Here is a 17238-nt window from a genome sequence, read left to right as displayed (position 1 = left end):
AATCTGCAAGAAGCAAAAATGACGGTGTCATGTTCGTCGCGCAAGATCATGCCCGAGCCACTTGTGCCATCCGCCTGAATATATGCACCATCAACGTTTAACTTAGTCCAGCCTGGTGGAGGCCTGTGCCATCGCTCTGGAGGTCTGGTACAGGCTGCCCTTGCTGGTCTGAGCTTCTCCTGGCGTTGCTGAAACTTGGAGACTACCATCTTGCCCTTTGACATGCCGACATTGGGATGTTGCTGGAGGCACAAGATAGTGTCGACGTAGCTTGATAAAAATCTCTTGGATACTTCAATTGGGGGAGCCAGCTTGTGGTGCGTGATTTCGTTTCTCACGTGCCAGCACCTCCACATTGTCATGAGAATAGGAAGCCGGATGTGCTCCTTTGTTCAGTAGGTGAAGGAGCCATTCTCGACCAGTGTTCTGCAATAGATCCACGTCCGGGAGGCACTAGTCTTCCGCCATTGCTTTCCAGAGAGCTCACGCTCTTGAACACATGTAGAGTGCATGGAAGGTGTCCTCTCGTTCCACCCCACAAAGAGCACAAATATCCGTTAATTCTAGGGTCCTCTTCTTTTTGTTCTCCGTTGTAGCCAGAGAATTTGATGACACTCGCCAAGCAAACACACGTACCTTCGAAGAGGGTCAAGCGTCACCCTCACCTACTTAATGTTCTTACAACTCCACCTCTGTTTCAAAAGCGTTTCTACAACTCAGCACCTGTTGTAGACAGACTACACAACCAAGTAGGAATCCGGTATCCTTTTTCCATCCCTGCAGGCTAGGGAGTGTAGCGGTGTCATCGTCGGCGTGCTACAACCATTTTTTAGAAAAGGAGGATGTACCCTCAGCCTCTGCATCTGGACGATGCATGCAGCCATATTATTAATTATTCACAAAGACCATACAAGGTGATACATCAATAAGCCTGAAGCCACCATCTTGGCAACGGATGGTGGCAACACCGTTGCTACTCCTGCTCCCTTGATGAAGGCGTGCCGAATGTCCGGACCTAATACCAAACAGACATCGCACCAAAGCCTAACATCTAAAGCCGGGTGTCCCATCCAAGCCACTACCTGGATTGGGTCCCACACCGATCTGGCACACTCCCAGTGAGCACCACACACTGCAAGGGCCGTCACCTCCATCATCCCTCGGTCCATCCTCAGAGCAGAACTGAAGCACCGACCTTGTCAGGCCTCTCTGCCATCAACGCCACCATGACGCCAGACAGCTTCCTCCTCCTGCGTGAGTCCATCTACGCACATCAGACGCCGAATCTCCACAGCGCCACGCCGCTGAGATCCGCCACCAACGATGTGTAAGATGAAGCACCGTGCCACCAAAGACGCCGTCCTCTGGTCCCTCGAGCCCGTGTGCACCTCCAAGAATGACGCCCCCAAGGGGGAAACGACAACAGAGAGCCGCCGTCATCTGATCTACTGATCTAGGGTTTCCCCCAGAGGTAGCAGAGAGTAGCCTTGAACTTCTCCTCGGCGATGCCTTCAGGAAGGGAACAACGCGGACATCATCGCCATCGTCGGCCTTGCTGTAGGATCGAAAGTATGTCTAGAGGGGGGTGATTAGACTACTTGACCAAATAAAAGCTTATCCTTTTCCCAATTTTAGTTCTTGGCAGATTTTAGAAACTTTGGACAAGTCAAGTAATCTTAACACAATTCAAGCAAGCATGCAAAGAGTATATGAGCAGCGGAAAGTAAAGCATGCAACTTGCAAGAATGTAAAGGGAAGGGTTTGGAGGATTCAAACGCAATAGGAGACACAGATGTTTTTGTCGTGGTTCCGATAGGTGGTGCTATCGTACATCCACGTTGATGGAGACTTCAACCCACGAAGGGTAACGGCTGCGCGAGTCCACGGAGGGCTCCACCCACGAAGGGTCCACGAAGAAGCAACCTTGTCTATCCCACCATGGCCGTCGCCCACGAAGGACTTGTCTCACTAGCGGTAGATATTCACGAAGTAGGCGATCTTCTTGCTCTTACAAACTCCTTGGTTCAACTCCACAATCTTGTCGGAGGCTCCCAAGTGACACCTAGCCAATCTAGGAGACACCACTCTCCAAGAAGTAACAAGTGGTGTGTTGATAATGAACTCCTTACTCTTGTGCTTCAAATGATAGTCTCCCCAACACTCAACTCTCTCTCACAGGATATGGATTTGGTGAAAAGAGGATTTGAGTGGAAAGCAACTTGGGGAAGGCTAGAGATCAAGATTCATATGGTAAGAATGGAATATCTTGGCCTCAACACAAGTGTAGGTGGTTCTCTCTCAGAAAAAGTAAGTTGGAAGTGTAGGTTTGTTCTGACGGCTCTCTCTACAAATGAAGAGGTGGTGGAGGGGTATATATAGCCTCCACACAAAATCTAACTATTACACACAACTCGCCAATCTCGGTGGGACCGAATTGATAAACTTGGTCGGACCGATTCAGCAAAGCTAGTGACCGTTAGGAGTTTCGGTGGGACCGACATGCAACTCGGTAGGACCGATATGGTTAGGGTTAGGGCATAACGTAATCTCGGTGAGACCGATTTTGGTAATAAGCTAACCAGAGAGTTGGTCAGGTAAACTCGGTGGGACCGATTCGCTTATTTCGGTAAGACCGAAATGTTACAAAAGGGAAACAGAGAGTTTACATTGCAATCTCGGTGGGACCGATCGCTCATCTCGGTGGGACCGAAACGTTACGAAGGGAAACAGAGAGATTACAATCTCATCTCGGTGAGACCGAGATCCCTATCGGTGAGACCGATTTGCCTAGGGTTTGTGGCAGTGGCTATGACATTTGAACTCGGTGGCGCCGGATAGAAAGAATCGGTGGGGCCGAGTTTGACTTTTGGTTTAGGTCATATGTGGATGTGAGAGTGTAATTCAGGGTTTTGGAGCATATCACTAAGCATTTTGAGCAAGAGCCTCATTAAGCAACACCTCATCCCTCCTTAATAGTATTGACTTTTCCTATAGACTCAATATGATCTTGGATCACTAAAATAGAAAATGTAGAGTCTTGAGCTTTGAGCTTGAGCCAGTCATTTTGTGCTTAGTATTTTAAGGGGTCCACTTTTCTCATCCATGCCATGCTAATCATTGAGCTTTCCTGAGATATTAATCTTGAAATAGCATTAGCTCAATGAGCTATATGTTGTTAGGAATTACAAAAACCATCTAGGGATAGTTGCACTTTCACTTGGCAATAGCCAATAGCAGGTTTTCACCCAGATCTGATCGAAAACCTCCATCTCTCGTGCACGGGCCGCCGCCATCCTTGCCGGGATCTAGATGATCCAGGCCGCCGCTGCCAGATCTCAGCAAGGAGAAGTCCCCCCACCGAGACCTGTCGGCCGAGCGGGGGAGGCCGATACCGCGCCCGCATGACCAGATCCACGATGGATCCATGCCCGTGCCGCCGCCCCGAAGCCAACCCCTCATGCAGCCGCCACGGCCTGGCCACCTGCTCGCGCCGCCGTCTGGCCGCGTGCCGCATGACGCGCCCTCACCGCAACAGCCAAGACTCCACCGCGCCGTCGCATCTCGCGCTACAGCCGCATGCCAGGAGGAGAAGAAGGGCCCCGCCGCCGCCGACGCGCACCGGGCTTCGCCTGGCGGCAGCGAGGGTAGGGGATGGTGTAGGAGGCGGGTGCGGGATGGGGGCTAGGGTTCCCCCGCCGCCGCCCGCGAGAGCGACGCGAGGGACACGGGGTGGGGGTTGATCGGGCCCTTTGTTTGGTATTCTTTAAAATTGGGGGAGAATTTCACTTCCCCGGCCTCTGCACCATCTAGGGACGCATACGGTCATTTTTAGTATGAGTACCAAGATAAACATAGTCCTCGAAATTTTTGAAATGAGTATCAAGATATTTTTTGATGAGTGGTTTCATCACACACCAAACTTGACCCTCAATAGATGGGGAAAAACCCCTGTGCATCACCTGTCAATTCTAGGAATTGAAGTCGGGTCGTTAGGCTACAGCCATGGAGGATGCAGTCCCAACAGCCAAGCTCCGCCGTATGTAGACTGTCGTTACCGAGCACATCCATGCTTGCTCTCTGCCGCCAAACGCCTCCCCGTCGACCGGATCGACGCATCCGGTATGCCACAGCACCGCGATGTACGTCCACGCCCACCCCACGCTCGGCCTTGCGTTGTTGTTCGCGAAATCACCCCTGAGACAAGTTTCGACAACAACGACGTTGTTGCGGAACGGCGACAACAAACGACGACTATGCTAGTGCGCGATACGGCTGGACATGCTTTTGCAATTTTTACAACAAGAGTCTTGTTACAGAAAATTAAAAAAAAAAAGAGGTTGTGCAACACGAATTTTGTTGCAGAAAATTAAAGAAGAAAAGGCTTTGCAACAAAGACCTTGTTGCAGAAATTAAAGAAGAAGAATTTTTGTAACAAAAGCATTGTTGCAAAAATTAGAAACTAATCGACTCGTACATATCCAATGGGACGGCTCACGGCCCGGCTGATCTTTTAAAAGGATCAGCCGGGGACGCGTAGCAGGCCCAAAAAACAAAAGAGCAAAATGAAAAAACTGGGTGACGCTCCGGTTCGCTGAGGGCGTATCGGGAGGGGAGGACGTGCGCGCTGGCTCGTTTGCCAGCGCGTCACCCAGCACATTTGTGCAAACTCTCAGCAACACGCAGCAAACGTCATCCGGCGATACGTTTGGCTGTTTTGCGATTTGTGCAAACTCCCAGCAACACGCAGCACATGGAAGATTGACAGATGCCGTGAGCCTTGTCACGCTCCATGATGCATCACTCGTACCCAAGATGATCGATATAGTCACAGCTCACAAGGTTAACCATAATTTTGTCCGTACATAATGAACGGATGTCAAGAAACATGTGTTCCTACATGTGGTGGACAGAGAGGCTGCCTCCCGTTTTCACCTCCGACATGTTCTAAGAGCCATACATCCTCATTGCTCCTTGTTTGGCTCCTTCCCATAATAACCTGGCAATGGCATTTTCTGTTCCTCTGTCCCATCTGAAACCGAAAACCAAAAGAAAACAAAGGGAGAGCAAACAAGGCGAGACGGAAGTGAAGGCTAGAATCGTCTCCGTTCGTCCGATCCCGATCAGATGGCCTGGGTTGCGTCCAGCTGTGCCACCCTCGTGGCGCAAAGGTCCTCCCTGAAACTTTGCAAACGTACAGATCATATCATTTCGATCCAACCCAAGGTTGAACTGATACGCGTGACAATGTATGTATGGTGCAGGAGGGGATTTTCCTCCGCGATAACCGCCATCGGAGTGTCCGCGAAGAAGGTTGAGGAGAAGGCGGTGAAGCTGGGCACGGCCGCGACGGAGGACACCACGGAGGACAAGACGGCGTTCTGGGAGCCGGACCCCAAGACCGGCGACTACCGGCCGGTGACCGGCACCAAGGAGGTGGATCCGGCCGACCTGCGCGCCGAGATGCTCAACCGGAGGTTGCTGCAGCAGCAGTGATGCGCGTGCTGCAAACACGCTGCCGGCCCAGGCTCATACCGCCATGTACAGCAAAACGTTGACGGGCGTGCTAAACTATATTTACTAGGCGCCATGTCGGACAACGACTTGTCGGGAAATTGCTTCCTGTATCACTGTATGTAAGTCTTTAGCAAACACTTACACATTTGCGTGTTCTACTCAAATCGTCTAAAATTTCAGTGACTTTGCGCATCATGACAAAATTTCAGCAGTTCAATTGCGGGAATTGCCATTGTAGCAACTTCTGAGAGCTCGCGCATGGGGTGCTTTCCATCTGACAGCCTTGTAACTGAATTCAATCCAAATTCATTTGCTATGAAAATCTTCTAATCAAAGAGGAGGCCCCTACTCTCTTTACTGGGCAGAAGAAGATGCAAGTTTCAACCGGCAATTTTGAACGAACAGCCATAGACATCTCCAGGCTGTATGCTGTCTGTGATCCGATGCGCACATGCCACGAACACACTCAATACGGCAATACGGGCAGCGCAAGTGAAGATTGATAATAATTGTGTATTGATCTATGTCTCAATGGGCTGTTTATATAAGTACAAAGTCTTGGAGTCCAAGTATAGAAGAGATAGATTACAATTCAAAACTACCAAAAACTAAACCGGCCAAATATACTCTAATATCCCCCCGCAGTGTCAACGTCGGGCGTGACGATGTTGAGACTGGAGCGTATGTCTGTGAAGGATGCATTGAGAAGCCCTTTGGTGAAGTTGTCAGCAAATTGCGCACTTGTTGGAACATGGAGAACACGAACCTCGTCAAGAGCCACTTTCTCACGAACAAAGTGAATATCTATCTCAATGTGCTTCGTGTGACGATGCTGAACTGGATTAGATGCCATATAGACTGCTGAAATATTGTCACAGTAAACAATGGTAGCACGCTCAAGTGGCTGATGAAGCTCCACGAGGAGTTGCTGGAGCCAGACAGCCTCGGCGACAGCATGAGCAATATATAGCCCGATACTCAGATTCAGCGAAGGACCTGGAAACTGTATCCTGCCTTTTCAAAAACCAAGAAACAACATTATCACCCAAATAAACACAATAGCCGGATGTGGATCGACGAGTGTTGGGACAACCCGTCCAGTCTGCATCAGAATATACTGTCAGGCTTGTTGGAGAGGAAGAATTAATAAGGAGGCCGTGATCAAGAGTACCTTTGAGATAACGAAGAATGCGTCTAACATGAGCAAGATGAGGAGCACGAGGGTCATGCATATAAAGACAGGCTTGTTGAACAGAGTAGGAAATATCAGGACGAGTGAGGGTAGCATATTGAAGAGCGTCGGTGATGCTGTGGTAAAAAGTAGGATCGGAAACGAGTTCACCATCAGCCGACAATTTGGCACCAGTGTCAGCAGGTGTGCGACAGGGTTGACAATCAGACATGCCAGCACGTGAGAGCAAATCTATAACATATTGACATTGGGATAGAAAAAGAGTAGAGGAAGTACGAGAAACATTAATGGCAAGAAAATGATGTAGAGGACCAAGATCAGTCATAGAAAATTCATGCTTGAGAGAAGAGATTATTTGGTGGAGGAAATTATCGGAAGAAGCAGTGAGAATAATATCATCTACATATAATAAAAGATAGGCGGTTTGATTAGAGGAATGAAAAACGAAGAGAGAGGAATCGGATTTAGAAGGAACAAAGCCGATGGTTTGGACAAAGGTAGCAAAGCGTTGGAACCAAGCTCGAGGAGCCTATTTGAGACCATACAATGATTTGTTAAGGCGACAGACAAGAGTTGGTGAGGAGGGATTTTCGAAGCCAGAGGGTTGCTGGCAATACACAGTTTCATTTAGTGTTCCATGGAGAAAAGCATTTTTAACATCTAGTTGGTGAATAGGCCATGAAGAGGAAACCACAAGACTAAGAACAACACGAATGGTGCTAGGTTTTACCACAGGAGAAAAAGTCTCTTCAAAATCAATGCCGTGCTGCTGGGAAAAACCACGACAAACCCAGCGAGCTTTGTAGCGAACAAGAGAAACATCGGCATGAAACTTGTGGCGAAAAACCCATTTGCCAGAGACAATATTAACACCATGTGGTTTTGGAACTAAAGTCCAGATGTTGTTTTGCTGTAGAGCATCAAATTCGTCTCGCATAGCAGAAAACCAAAGAGGATCAAGAAGAGCCCGTTTATATGAAGTGTGAATAGGGGAGACGGTCGGTGTGGCCGTGAGATTAAGACGGCGAGTAGGGAGATGAAAACCGCATTTGCCACGAGTACACATGACATGATCGTTGGTGGGAGCTTGAATAGGTACAGCATGTGGAGGAATGGGTGAGGAAGGACTAGGGGCTATAGGAGAAGGAGATGAAGCAGGAGGTGTAGAAGATGGGTCAAGGGATGAGGAAGGGGAAAGGTTGTCTGTAACAGGAGTGGAAGGCGGACTGGCTTGTGTAGTATCGGCCGTGGACGGGGTGGTAGTGGTGCTGGTTGATGCGGTGGCGGGTGGGGAAGGTTCCGCGGCCGAGATGATGCGAAGAAGAGAAGATGGATGGGTAGTGGAAGATGGTGAGGGAGAGGAAGAGGCAGTGATGGCAACGGCAAAGGGAAAAACATGCTCATCAAAGGTGACATGTCTCGAGATAAACACACAACCGGAAGAGGGATCGAAACAGCGATGCCCTTTGTGATCATCGGAGAGGCCAAGATAAATGCAGGGTAGAGATCATGGGGCTAGTTTGTGAGTTGTGATGGATGTGATGTTAGGAAAGCATAGGCAACCAAATACCCGAAGAGAAAGGTAGTCGGGATCAGATAGAAGAAGTGATTGAAAGGGTGTATAGCGAGGACACATTTTGGTGGGGCGGATGTTAAGAAGAAGGGTAGCAGTGCGTAGAGTTTCGACCCAAAAAGGGGGAGGAAGAGATGCTTGGATAAGTAGAGTGCGTAGGATATTGTTGATGGAACGAAGAGAGCACTCAGCCTTCCCGTTTTGAGAGGAGGTATAGGGACAAGAAAAGCGTAGAAGAATCCCATGGGAGAGGAAAAATGTGCAGTTGGTGACGTTGTCGAACTCACGCCCGTTGTCACATTGGATAAAGCGAATAGGTAGGTCAAAGTGTGTTTGGACGTAAGTGCAAAAGGTGAGAAAAAGTGGATGCACATCAGATTTAGCAAGTAGAGGGAACGTCCATATGTAGTGAGAATAATCATATAAAATCACAGGATAATATTTATATCCAAAGACCAATGCCAGAGACACTAGGAATAGGAGAGGTCCATAGATCACAATGTAAAAGCTCAAAAGGAAAAGTGCTAACAGTAGATGATGTTCCAAAAGGAAGGCGAACATGTTTGCCGCATTGGCATGCCGCACAAAGAGAAGAATCATGTGACACGCTAGTGCTAGGAATAGAAAATTCTTGAAGTAGAGATGACATCATTGAATTATTGGGGTGACCGAGCCGACGAAGCCACAGATCAACTGAAGCCAGCATGGCGCGAGGAGAGGATGCAGGCGCGCCATGAAGTGGATAGAGATCGTCTGTGCTATTGTAGCGAGCGAGAAGTGTCCCCGTTCTGAGATCCTTCACAGATAGACCAAAAGGATCAAATGCTAGAATGACAAGATTATCAATGGTAAATTGACGAACAGAAATAAGATTTTTGATTAAAGAAGGAACAATAAGAATATTGCGGAGTTGAAAATTGGCATGATTTGTTTGTATAGAAGAGTGACCGGTGCAAGAGACGGGAACAATGGAGCCATTGCCTATGGCGATGGAAGAATAAGCGGAAGGAAAACAAGCTGACAGAATATCCATATTTGAAGACATATGCGAGGATGCACCGGAATCTAAAATCTAATCCGTACCTTGGTTATTTAGTGTAAAGTTGTTCATGACGGCGATGAAGGCGGCTTGATCCCAGGCTGGCTGTGGTGGAGGAGCTAGCGGTCCGGGCGCAGGCGCGTGCGCGAACGGCATGGGTGAAGCATGGTCGTAGGCGTAGGGCGCATAGGGGACCGGCAGGTAGCCATGAGGTGATCCTTGGATGACTGGCGATGGAGAGGTCGTGACATTGTAGACATGAGGCGGTGGCCGTGGACCAAGGAGGCCAGGAGAACCGGTAGCAGGGCGAAGGCCCGGGCTCCAGTTCCCGGTGTACGCGGGAGGAGCGCCGTATGGAGATGGCACCGACCAGGGCATGCGCCACGCCTGAACTAGACTAGTCCAGGGGTCTTGCTGAGCGGCCGATGGAGGAGGCGCCGATGGTGCAGCCGGTGGTGGTGGAGCAGCAGGTCGAGGCTGTGGCAGCCGGTAGACGGGATTTTTGCCCCGATAGTTAGGACTCGGGCGCCATCCTGGAGGAGCCGAGGATGTAGGCGTCGGTGGAGCAGGCGATGGAGGCAGCGCAGATGGTGTAGAGGGTCGGGCAACGTGAAACACCTGGGAAGGACGTGTCGCCTTGCACGCCTGGTTCTGTGCCTCAAGCTGCAAGATGGAGCGGACCTCCGCGAAGGAGGGGTAAGATCGCAACATAGGGATGAAGACGACCTGCTTCTCAAACTATTCCCCAAGGCCGACGAGGAAAACGTTGATGAGGGTCTGATCCTCAACGTGATCACCGAGCTCATGGAGTTCGTCGTCGAACGCCTTGATGCGTTGGCAATAGACAGTGACGGGTACCAATGGTAGAAGTTGTGGGCGGTGAGGTCTAGGGTTATCAGGATGAAAGCTGAGACATCGGCAATAGTATCGACGAGGGAGAGCTGAGGTGGTTGGGGTGGGGGTAGGGTTTTGGGTAGAGGTTGAAGAAGATAGAGGAGCAGCGCCGACAGCGCGAAACTCGGTGATAGTGAAGAGCTGCCGCGGCGGCAGCGAGGGAGGAGTTGGCGGCGAGGCCATGCCGAGGACAGAAACCTAGGCGTCTAATACCATGAAGATTGATAATAATTGTGTATTGATCTATGCCTCAATTGACTGTTTATATAAGTACAAAATCTTGAAGTCCAAGTATAGAAGAAATTGATTACAATTCAAAATTACAAAAAACTGAACCGGCCGAATATACTCTAATAGCAAGACACTCACTTGTGTCTCGACTTTGCAACCCACTGTCCTGACTGTTTCTATACCCGCAAGTGTTTCAACCACTGAACCATTTTCTATCCTAAAAGGATTCAGGCAATGTTTCGACAATATGTTCATTTTTCTAAAAATAATCTACTCTACAAAATTGGCTCTCATGTCTGAATGTTTAATTTTACTCTTACCTCACGCGTTCAAAGTCACTTTCTAATCCCTCGCGAAAAAATAGCTACTTTCTATTTTACCATTCTGGGATAGCCTCGAGAGTTTCGTGCTTGGAGAACACACGATGAACGAAAACAGCAGAAGATTCTGAGCAAACCTCAATGGTAGTAAGGCGCACCGCAACTTGCAAGCGCAAGTTAACTGTTCTGGTTTAAATTCAAGTGCGTACATATTTGCAAGCGCAACTTGCAATCCTATAATCAATTTGGATCAGGCAAAATTGCTGCAGAAACGGCCCCGTCTTTGCTCCGAGCGACACGGGTGGCGAAAAGCTAACCACCGCCTCCTCCGCCGTCTTCCCCCTCGCCGGCGCCGGGGTGCGCCGCCAGTCAAAGGCCGTGTGGCAGCTTGCCTTAACCCGCATTATCCCTTGTCTTCATTTGGAAACAAGGAGCAGGTTTTTTTTTTTTTGAGACAAACTGCAAAGCTTTATTAGATCGTCACAATGTTTACAGGGACGAAATCAATTTCGTTGGGCTGGCCTAACCAAGCATGGCGGCCAGTCCCGAGAGATAAAGCGTGCTTTGCCAGTTTGTGAGCCTCGATATTCGAGCTCCTAAACTCATAAATAATATTACAAGTTTCAAAAGACGATTTATATTGCATATTCTCCTGCACAATTGCACCGTAGCTCCCTTTATAATGCTGATGGATATCGCCGACGGCCACCTTGCAATCCGATGCCACATGGATCCTTCGGACGTAGAGATCAACAGATAAAGCCAGTGCCTCCCTGATAGCAAGAGTCTCCAGAATGCCGGGATCTGATAAGTTTGGAAAAACCACCGCCGATGCTCCCATGAAAGCCCCATCTCGATCTCTGCAGACAGCTGCCACGGCTCCAAGCGATCGTCCCACTGCTGCGTCTACATTGAGTTTAACTAGCCCATCCGGCGGTGCAATCCAATGACTTGGGCGGCGTTGTGGCGGGCCCCTTCCGGCCACTCCCGGCTGTTGTAGTGATTTTAGTTCTGCTATGTATGATGTAACAAAGCTGTTGATGGCAAAGGGTGTTTGGAAAATATCCTCGTACATGGCCTTTCTTCGTGAACTCCACAACGCCCATAGGGTGACCACAAAAGCAAGGAAATCCTCCTGGTTGAGAGCTTCATACATTACGAACAGCCACCTCTTTGGATTTTCCTCTCTGCAAGTACTCAGTTTATCCAAAACAGCTTCCGATGAGAGTGCCCAAGTGCTCCTCGAGACCGAGCAGTCCACCAAGGCATGTCGCCAAGTATCAACAGCCCCGCAAAGGCAACAAGCCCTGGAAGATGACGTGTTTCTATGGTGGAGAAGTGCAGCTGTAGGAATAGAGTTTCTAGCGAGCCTCCACAAGAAAAATTTCAGCTTGGAGGGAACCCTGATCCGCCAAGGATCAGTCCAGCCTTGATCGGTGCCCTGGGAGTCGGAGGAATCTCCCTGCTCGTACAGCCATGCCTCTCGGCCTAGCTTTGTCCGTTGAATCATTCGATACGCCGAACGCACTGAAAAGATACCCTTACGATCCTCGGACCAAGCCCAAAAGTCATCTATCTGTCGTGTGCAAAGCGGAATTTGTAAGATGGCCTCTGCGTCTATCGGTATAAACACCGCACGCACCAAGTTCTCATTCCAGGTGGACGAGGTATGGTCGATCAGCTCGGCCACCTTCCTCGGTGGATCAGGGATCAAACAAGCAATCGGCCTTTTCGCATGTGATCTCAGCAACCAGTTGTCCTCCCAGATATTGGTTGATTTCCCATCTCCAATCCTGCGCACCAAACCTTGAACCATAATGTCCCGACCATCAAGAATGGCTCGCCAGATCTGCGAGGGGTGTGATCCCAAGGCTGCACCGAAGATATCTGTATGAGAATGATAGACTGCTTTCAGAATCCTCGCGCTCAAAGACAAGGGGTTTTGCAACATACGCCAGGATTGCCGAGCTAAGAGGGCCAAGTTAAAGATTTCCATGTCTCGAAGACCAAGGCCTCCAAGGTTCTTTGGTAATGTCATCACGTCCCAAGCCACCCAGCTAGGTTTCCTCTTTCCTTGTTTGCTCCCCCACCAGAATTGTCTGATTAGCGAAGTAACACTCTCGCATAGGCCCCGAGGAAGACGGAAGCATGCCATTGAGTATACTGGAATTGCTTGAGCAACCGCCTTGATTAGTACTTCTTTCCCTGCGAAGGATAAGAGTTTTTCCATCCAACCTTTCACCTTTTCCCAAACACGATCCCGCAAGTACTTGAAGGTCCCATTCTTCGAGTGTCCGACCTCCGTTGGCATACCCAAATACCTGTCACTGAGTGACTCATTTTGCACATTCAGAATATTCTTCATATCATCTCTAACCTGTTGCGGGCAACCTCTGCTGAAAAAGATTGATGACTTATCATGATTTATCCTCTATCCCGAAGCCAAACAGTATGTGTCCAGTAGGTTTGATACCGCTACTGCCCCCTCGTTCCCTGACTTAAAAAGCAGCATGTTGTCATCGGCGAAGAGAAGGTGGTTCACGGCGGGAGCCGTAGGTGCCACCTTTGATCCTACAATGTTGGATGACGAAGAACTGGTTTTCAGGAGGCACGAAAGGCCCTCTGCTGCAATTAAGAAAAGGTAAGGGGATATCGGATCTCCCTGCCTTATACCTCTGCTTGGTATAAACTGATCAAGCTTTTCTCCATTAAACAGAACTGAAAAGGAGACAGACCGCACCATGCCCATGACAGTTTTTATCCAGGGGACGGCAAACCCTAGCTTTCCCATTATGGCCTCCAAATAGTCCCACTCCAACCTGTCATATGCTTTCATCATATCAAGCTTAAGAGCACAATAACTGTTAGCCTTCGCCTTACTGCATTTCATGAAATGAAGACACTCGTAAGCACTTATAATATTATCTGTTATGAGCCTGCCTGGGACGAACGCCGACTGCTCCTCAGATATGATGTCCGGAAGAATTTGCTTCAGCCTATTTGCAATGACCGAAGCAATTTTGTATAGGACATTGCATAGGCTAATAGGCCTAAATTGTGACAAGATGGTAGGGTTTGTTACCTTGGGAATCAGAACGAGGATGGTGTCGTTTATGCTCTCCGGAGTTTCTTCCCCTCTCACAATCCTCAAAACAGCTTCTGTCACCTCTGCACCACACAACTCCCAGTGTCTTTGATAGAAGTGTGCCGGAAAACCGTCGGGGCCGGGCGCCTTTTTTGGGAACATTTGAAACAAGGCTGCCTTAACCTCCTCATTTGAGTAGGGGGCACACAGAATGTCATTCATCTCTGCTGACACTTTAGTTGGGACGCAACTTAAAACTCTCTCCATATTGCTCACCCCCTCCGATGTATAGAGAGTCTTATAGAAGTCATTTACCATCGCCTTCAACTCCTCCGGATCATCTGTAATTACCCCCAGCGAGTTTTGTAAAGCCTTGATCATATTCTTCTTTCGACGGATACTTGCCCTTAAGTGAAAAAATTTGGTGTTCCTGTCACCCGATGTGAGCCACTCCACCCTTGATCTCTGCCTCCACATAATTTCCTCCCTGTGGTATAGCTCAACAAGTTTCTCGTTGATTTTGAGCTCAACATGTGCTGGCGCAGTACGGTTGGCATCCGATTTGAGCTTCTCAAGCTCCCCCTTAAGCTGTTTGATCTCCTTGCGGACACTCCCGAAAGTGTCTCTGTTCCATCGGCCCAAGTCCTGTGACACCGTTGAGAGTTTCGCTCTGAGCTCTTCTACCCTAGCAGCGGCTCCGTGTGTGGCCCATGTGTAACACCCCGGATGTAACTTTCCCAATTTGTACTCCAACTCTTGCCGTTTCCGGCGTTAAGTTAATTTATTTTCTCGGGTTCGGGTTTTTGTCTCCGTGTGTTGTTATCGTTGTCATGCATCTCATATCATGTCATCATGTGCATTGCATTTGCATACGTGTTCGTCTCATGCATTCGAGCATTTTCCCCGTTGTCCGTTTTGCTTTCCGGCGCTTCGTTCTCCTCCGGTGGTCGTTTCTACCTTTCTTTCGCGTGTGGGGATTAAATATTTCCGGATTGGACCGAGACTTGCCATGCGGCCTTGGTTTACTACCGGTAGACCGCTTGTCAAGTTTCTATCATTTGGATTTCGTTTGATACTCCAACGGTTAACCGAGGGACCGAAAAGGCCTCGTGTGTGTTGCAGCCCAACACCCCTCCAATTTGGCCCAAAACCCACCATAACCCTCTCCATCATCTAGAGCGTTCGATCACGATCGCGTGGCCGAAAACCGCACCTCATTTGGACTCCCCTAGCTCCCTCTAGGCCTATAAATAGGTCCTCCTCGAAAGTCTCGGATCCCCCTCCCCGAAACCCTAAAAATCCGTCTCCGCCGCCGCCGGACGTGTCCGGACGGAGCCGGACAACGTCCGGATCCCACCGCCGCCAACCGCCGCCTGCCACGTGGCACCCCGCCGCCTGTCCCGCCGCCGGCCCGGGCGAGCCCGAGTCGGGCCCCCGCACGGCCCGCGCGCTCCGCCGCCGTTCCTCTCCGCCGCCACCGCGCCGCCTCGCCGCCCTCGGGAGCCGAGCTCCGCCGCCGACCTCCCCGGCTCCGGCCTCCTCCTTCTCCCAAGACGCGCCGGCAAGCTCCACCGATTCCGGCGCCGGTGAACAGTGCCCCGGCCATCCTCGTTTTCCGTGTCGCCCGATCCAGATCTGGAAAACCCTAGCCGGTTGACTTTTGCCCGTCCTAGTTATTTTTTTTGCAATATTCATGGCCTCGTAACTTTGCATCCGTAGCTCCGATTCATGCATATAGCATATCAAAATGTTCGTCTCAGAGAGTACATCATTTCATTCCATTGCATCATTTTCATTTGAGCTCATCTTGATGCCCGAAATGCTGTTAGAAGAGGGCTACTTGAGTTAATTGTCAGATCTGCTACTCCATTTGCATATTTGTCATTTTTGCCATGATTATTGTGTGCATGATATGCCCTGATGCTCTACATATGTTTTGTTAAGGGTTTTTCCATCTCTCCAGAGGTGCAACCCATGTATTTTTGTGATGTGTGTGGTGACTAGCACAAGCTTGCAAAGTGGTGCACTTGGTAATTCTGATTTCAGGCACTTAGCATTTCCACTAAGTCCTTGATCTGTTTATCTCATGATGCCATATGTTCATGTTGTTTCCTAGTGATCCGTGCCTCTTTTGAGGATAATCAGTAAGGATGTTTTGTTAATCTTGTAGTGCTCTATCCATCCATGTCTTTGTTTGCAATTATGGAGCACCCTAGCTTGAGTCAATCGAGCTCTACTTTTGTTACTTTGTGAATCTGGGCAGATTGTCAACTTGTTTGCAATTTTGCCGGTGATGTTGTAGTTGATCCGTGCATGCTATGCTATTGTTCTTACCATGTCTAGCTTGCATTTTGTGTATTCTTGATAGATGTATGCTTAGATTATCATGAATTGCTTCGTAGTGAGTGCATCGAGCTCGTAAACATGCCTACTTGAGATATGTTTCAGCATGTGCCAGTTTTCACTAAGTCTGAAAACTGATTATGTTTTTGCTATGTTCACATGCTTGCAATTGTATTTTCTGATCCCTTTTGGCTCAAGGTCACTAAGGGACTTTTGTTAAGCTCTTTGAGTAGCTCCATGCCATACTTTACTTTGCCATGTTCAGGTCCTGTAGCATGTAGTTTTGTTGCTCCGAAGAGTGCTACTTGATCTGAAATTCCAGACAAGTGTTAATTTCACTAAGTCTGAGATCTGTTTACCATATGCATTTTTGCCATGCTTGTTTGAACCTGTTAATGGATGAATTGGCCGTAGCTCAGTGCTAGACTTTTGTTAAGAATCTTGAATGCATCCCTGCCATGTATTTTGTTGTCATGTTTGAGTGTTGTAGCTTGTTCATCTCATTGCATTTAGATGGCTACTTGCTGTAAATCGCAGACCGGTGTCATATTTGAATCGCTTGCCATTTCCAAACCGTAACTCCGATTCCGGCGTTCTTTATATCGTTTTCAAGCGATTTCATCTCATCTTTCCAGTGGCACACTTGGATTTCCAAGTTGAGGCCAGGTTCATGCATTTCCTGTCATATCTTGCATATGCATCCCGCATCGCATCCCGCATAGCATACCATCCTTGCATCGTATTGTTTGATCCTTGCACGTGGTTGATTGTGTCCTTGTTGCTTGTTTGTCTTGTTTGGGTAGAGCCGGGAGACGAGTTCGCTAACGAGGAGCCCGTTGAGTTTGCTTTCAAGGATCCAGTCAACTCTGACAACTTTGCAGGTAAGATGATCATACCCTCGAAATCACTACTATCTTTGCTATGCTAGTTTGCTCGCTCTTTTGCTATGCCAATGCTACGATGCCTACCATTTGCTTTCCAGCCTCCCGAATTGCCATGTCAAACCTCTAACCCACCATTGTCCTAGCAAACCGTCGATTGGCTATG

General features: G+C 48.9%; 1 protein-coding gene across 1 annotated transcript; it reads left to right on the top strand.

The window, feature by feature from the left end:
* Window positions 1–5009: 5009 nt before the first annotated feature.
* Window positions 5010–5697, top strand: LOC147991436 (late embryogenis abundant protein 2-like). The gene is made up of 2 exons (XM_087522864.1): window positions 5010–5168; window positions 5262–5697. Exons 1-2 carry the CDS (start codon window positions 5125–5127, stop codon window positions 5491–5493), a joined length of 276 nt encoding a protein of 91 aa, XP_087378990.1. The 5' UTR covers window positions 5010–5124; the 3' UTR covers window positions 5494–5697.
* The last annotated feature ends 11541 nt before the right edge of the window (window positions 5698–17238 follow it).

This window comes from Triticum urartu, chromosome 1A, assembly GCF_056163025.1.
Source record: "Triticum urartu cultivar PI428250 chromosome 1A, HENAU_Tu73, whole genome shotgun sequence".
In the NCBI taxonomy this organism is placed as follows: Eukaryota; Viridiplantae; Streptophyta; class Magnoliopsida; order Poales; family Poaceae; genus Triticum; species Triticum urartu.
This window is presented reverse-complemented; position numbering and strand designations above follow the sequence as displayed.

Bases quoted from the DNA above. Each gene is read 5' to 3' on its own strand.
- LOC147991436 (XM_087522864.1), top strand. From the start codon at position 5,125: ATGGCCTGGGTTGCGTCCAGCTGTGCCACCCTCGTGGCGCAAAG. The intron at 5,169-5,261 runs GTCCTCCCTGAA...TGTATGGTGCAG, and splicing joins GCCACCCTCGTGGCGCAAAG to GAGGGGATTTTCCTCCGCGA.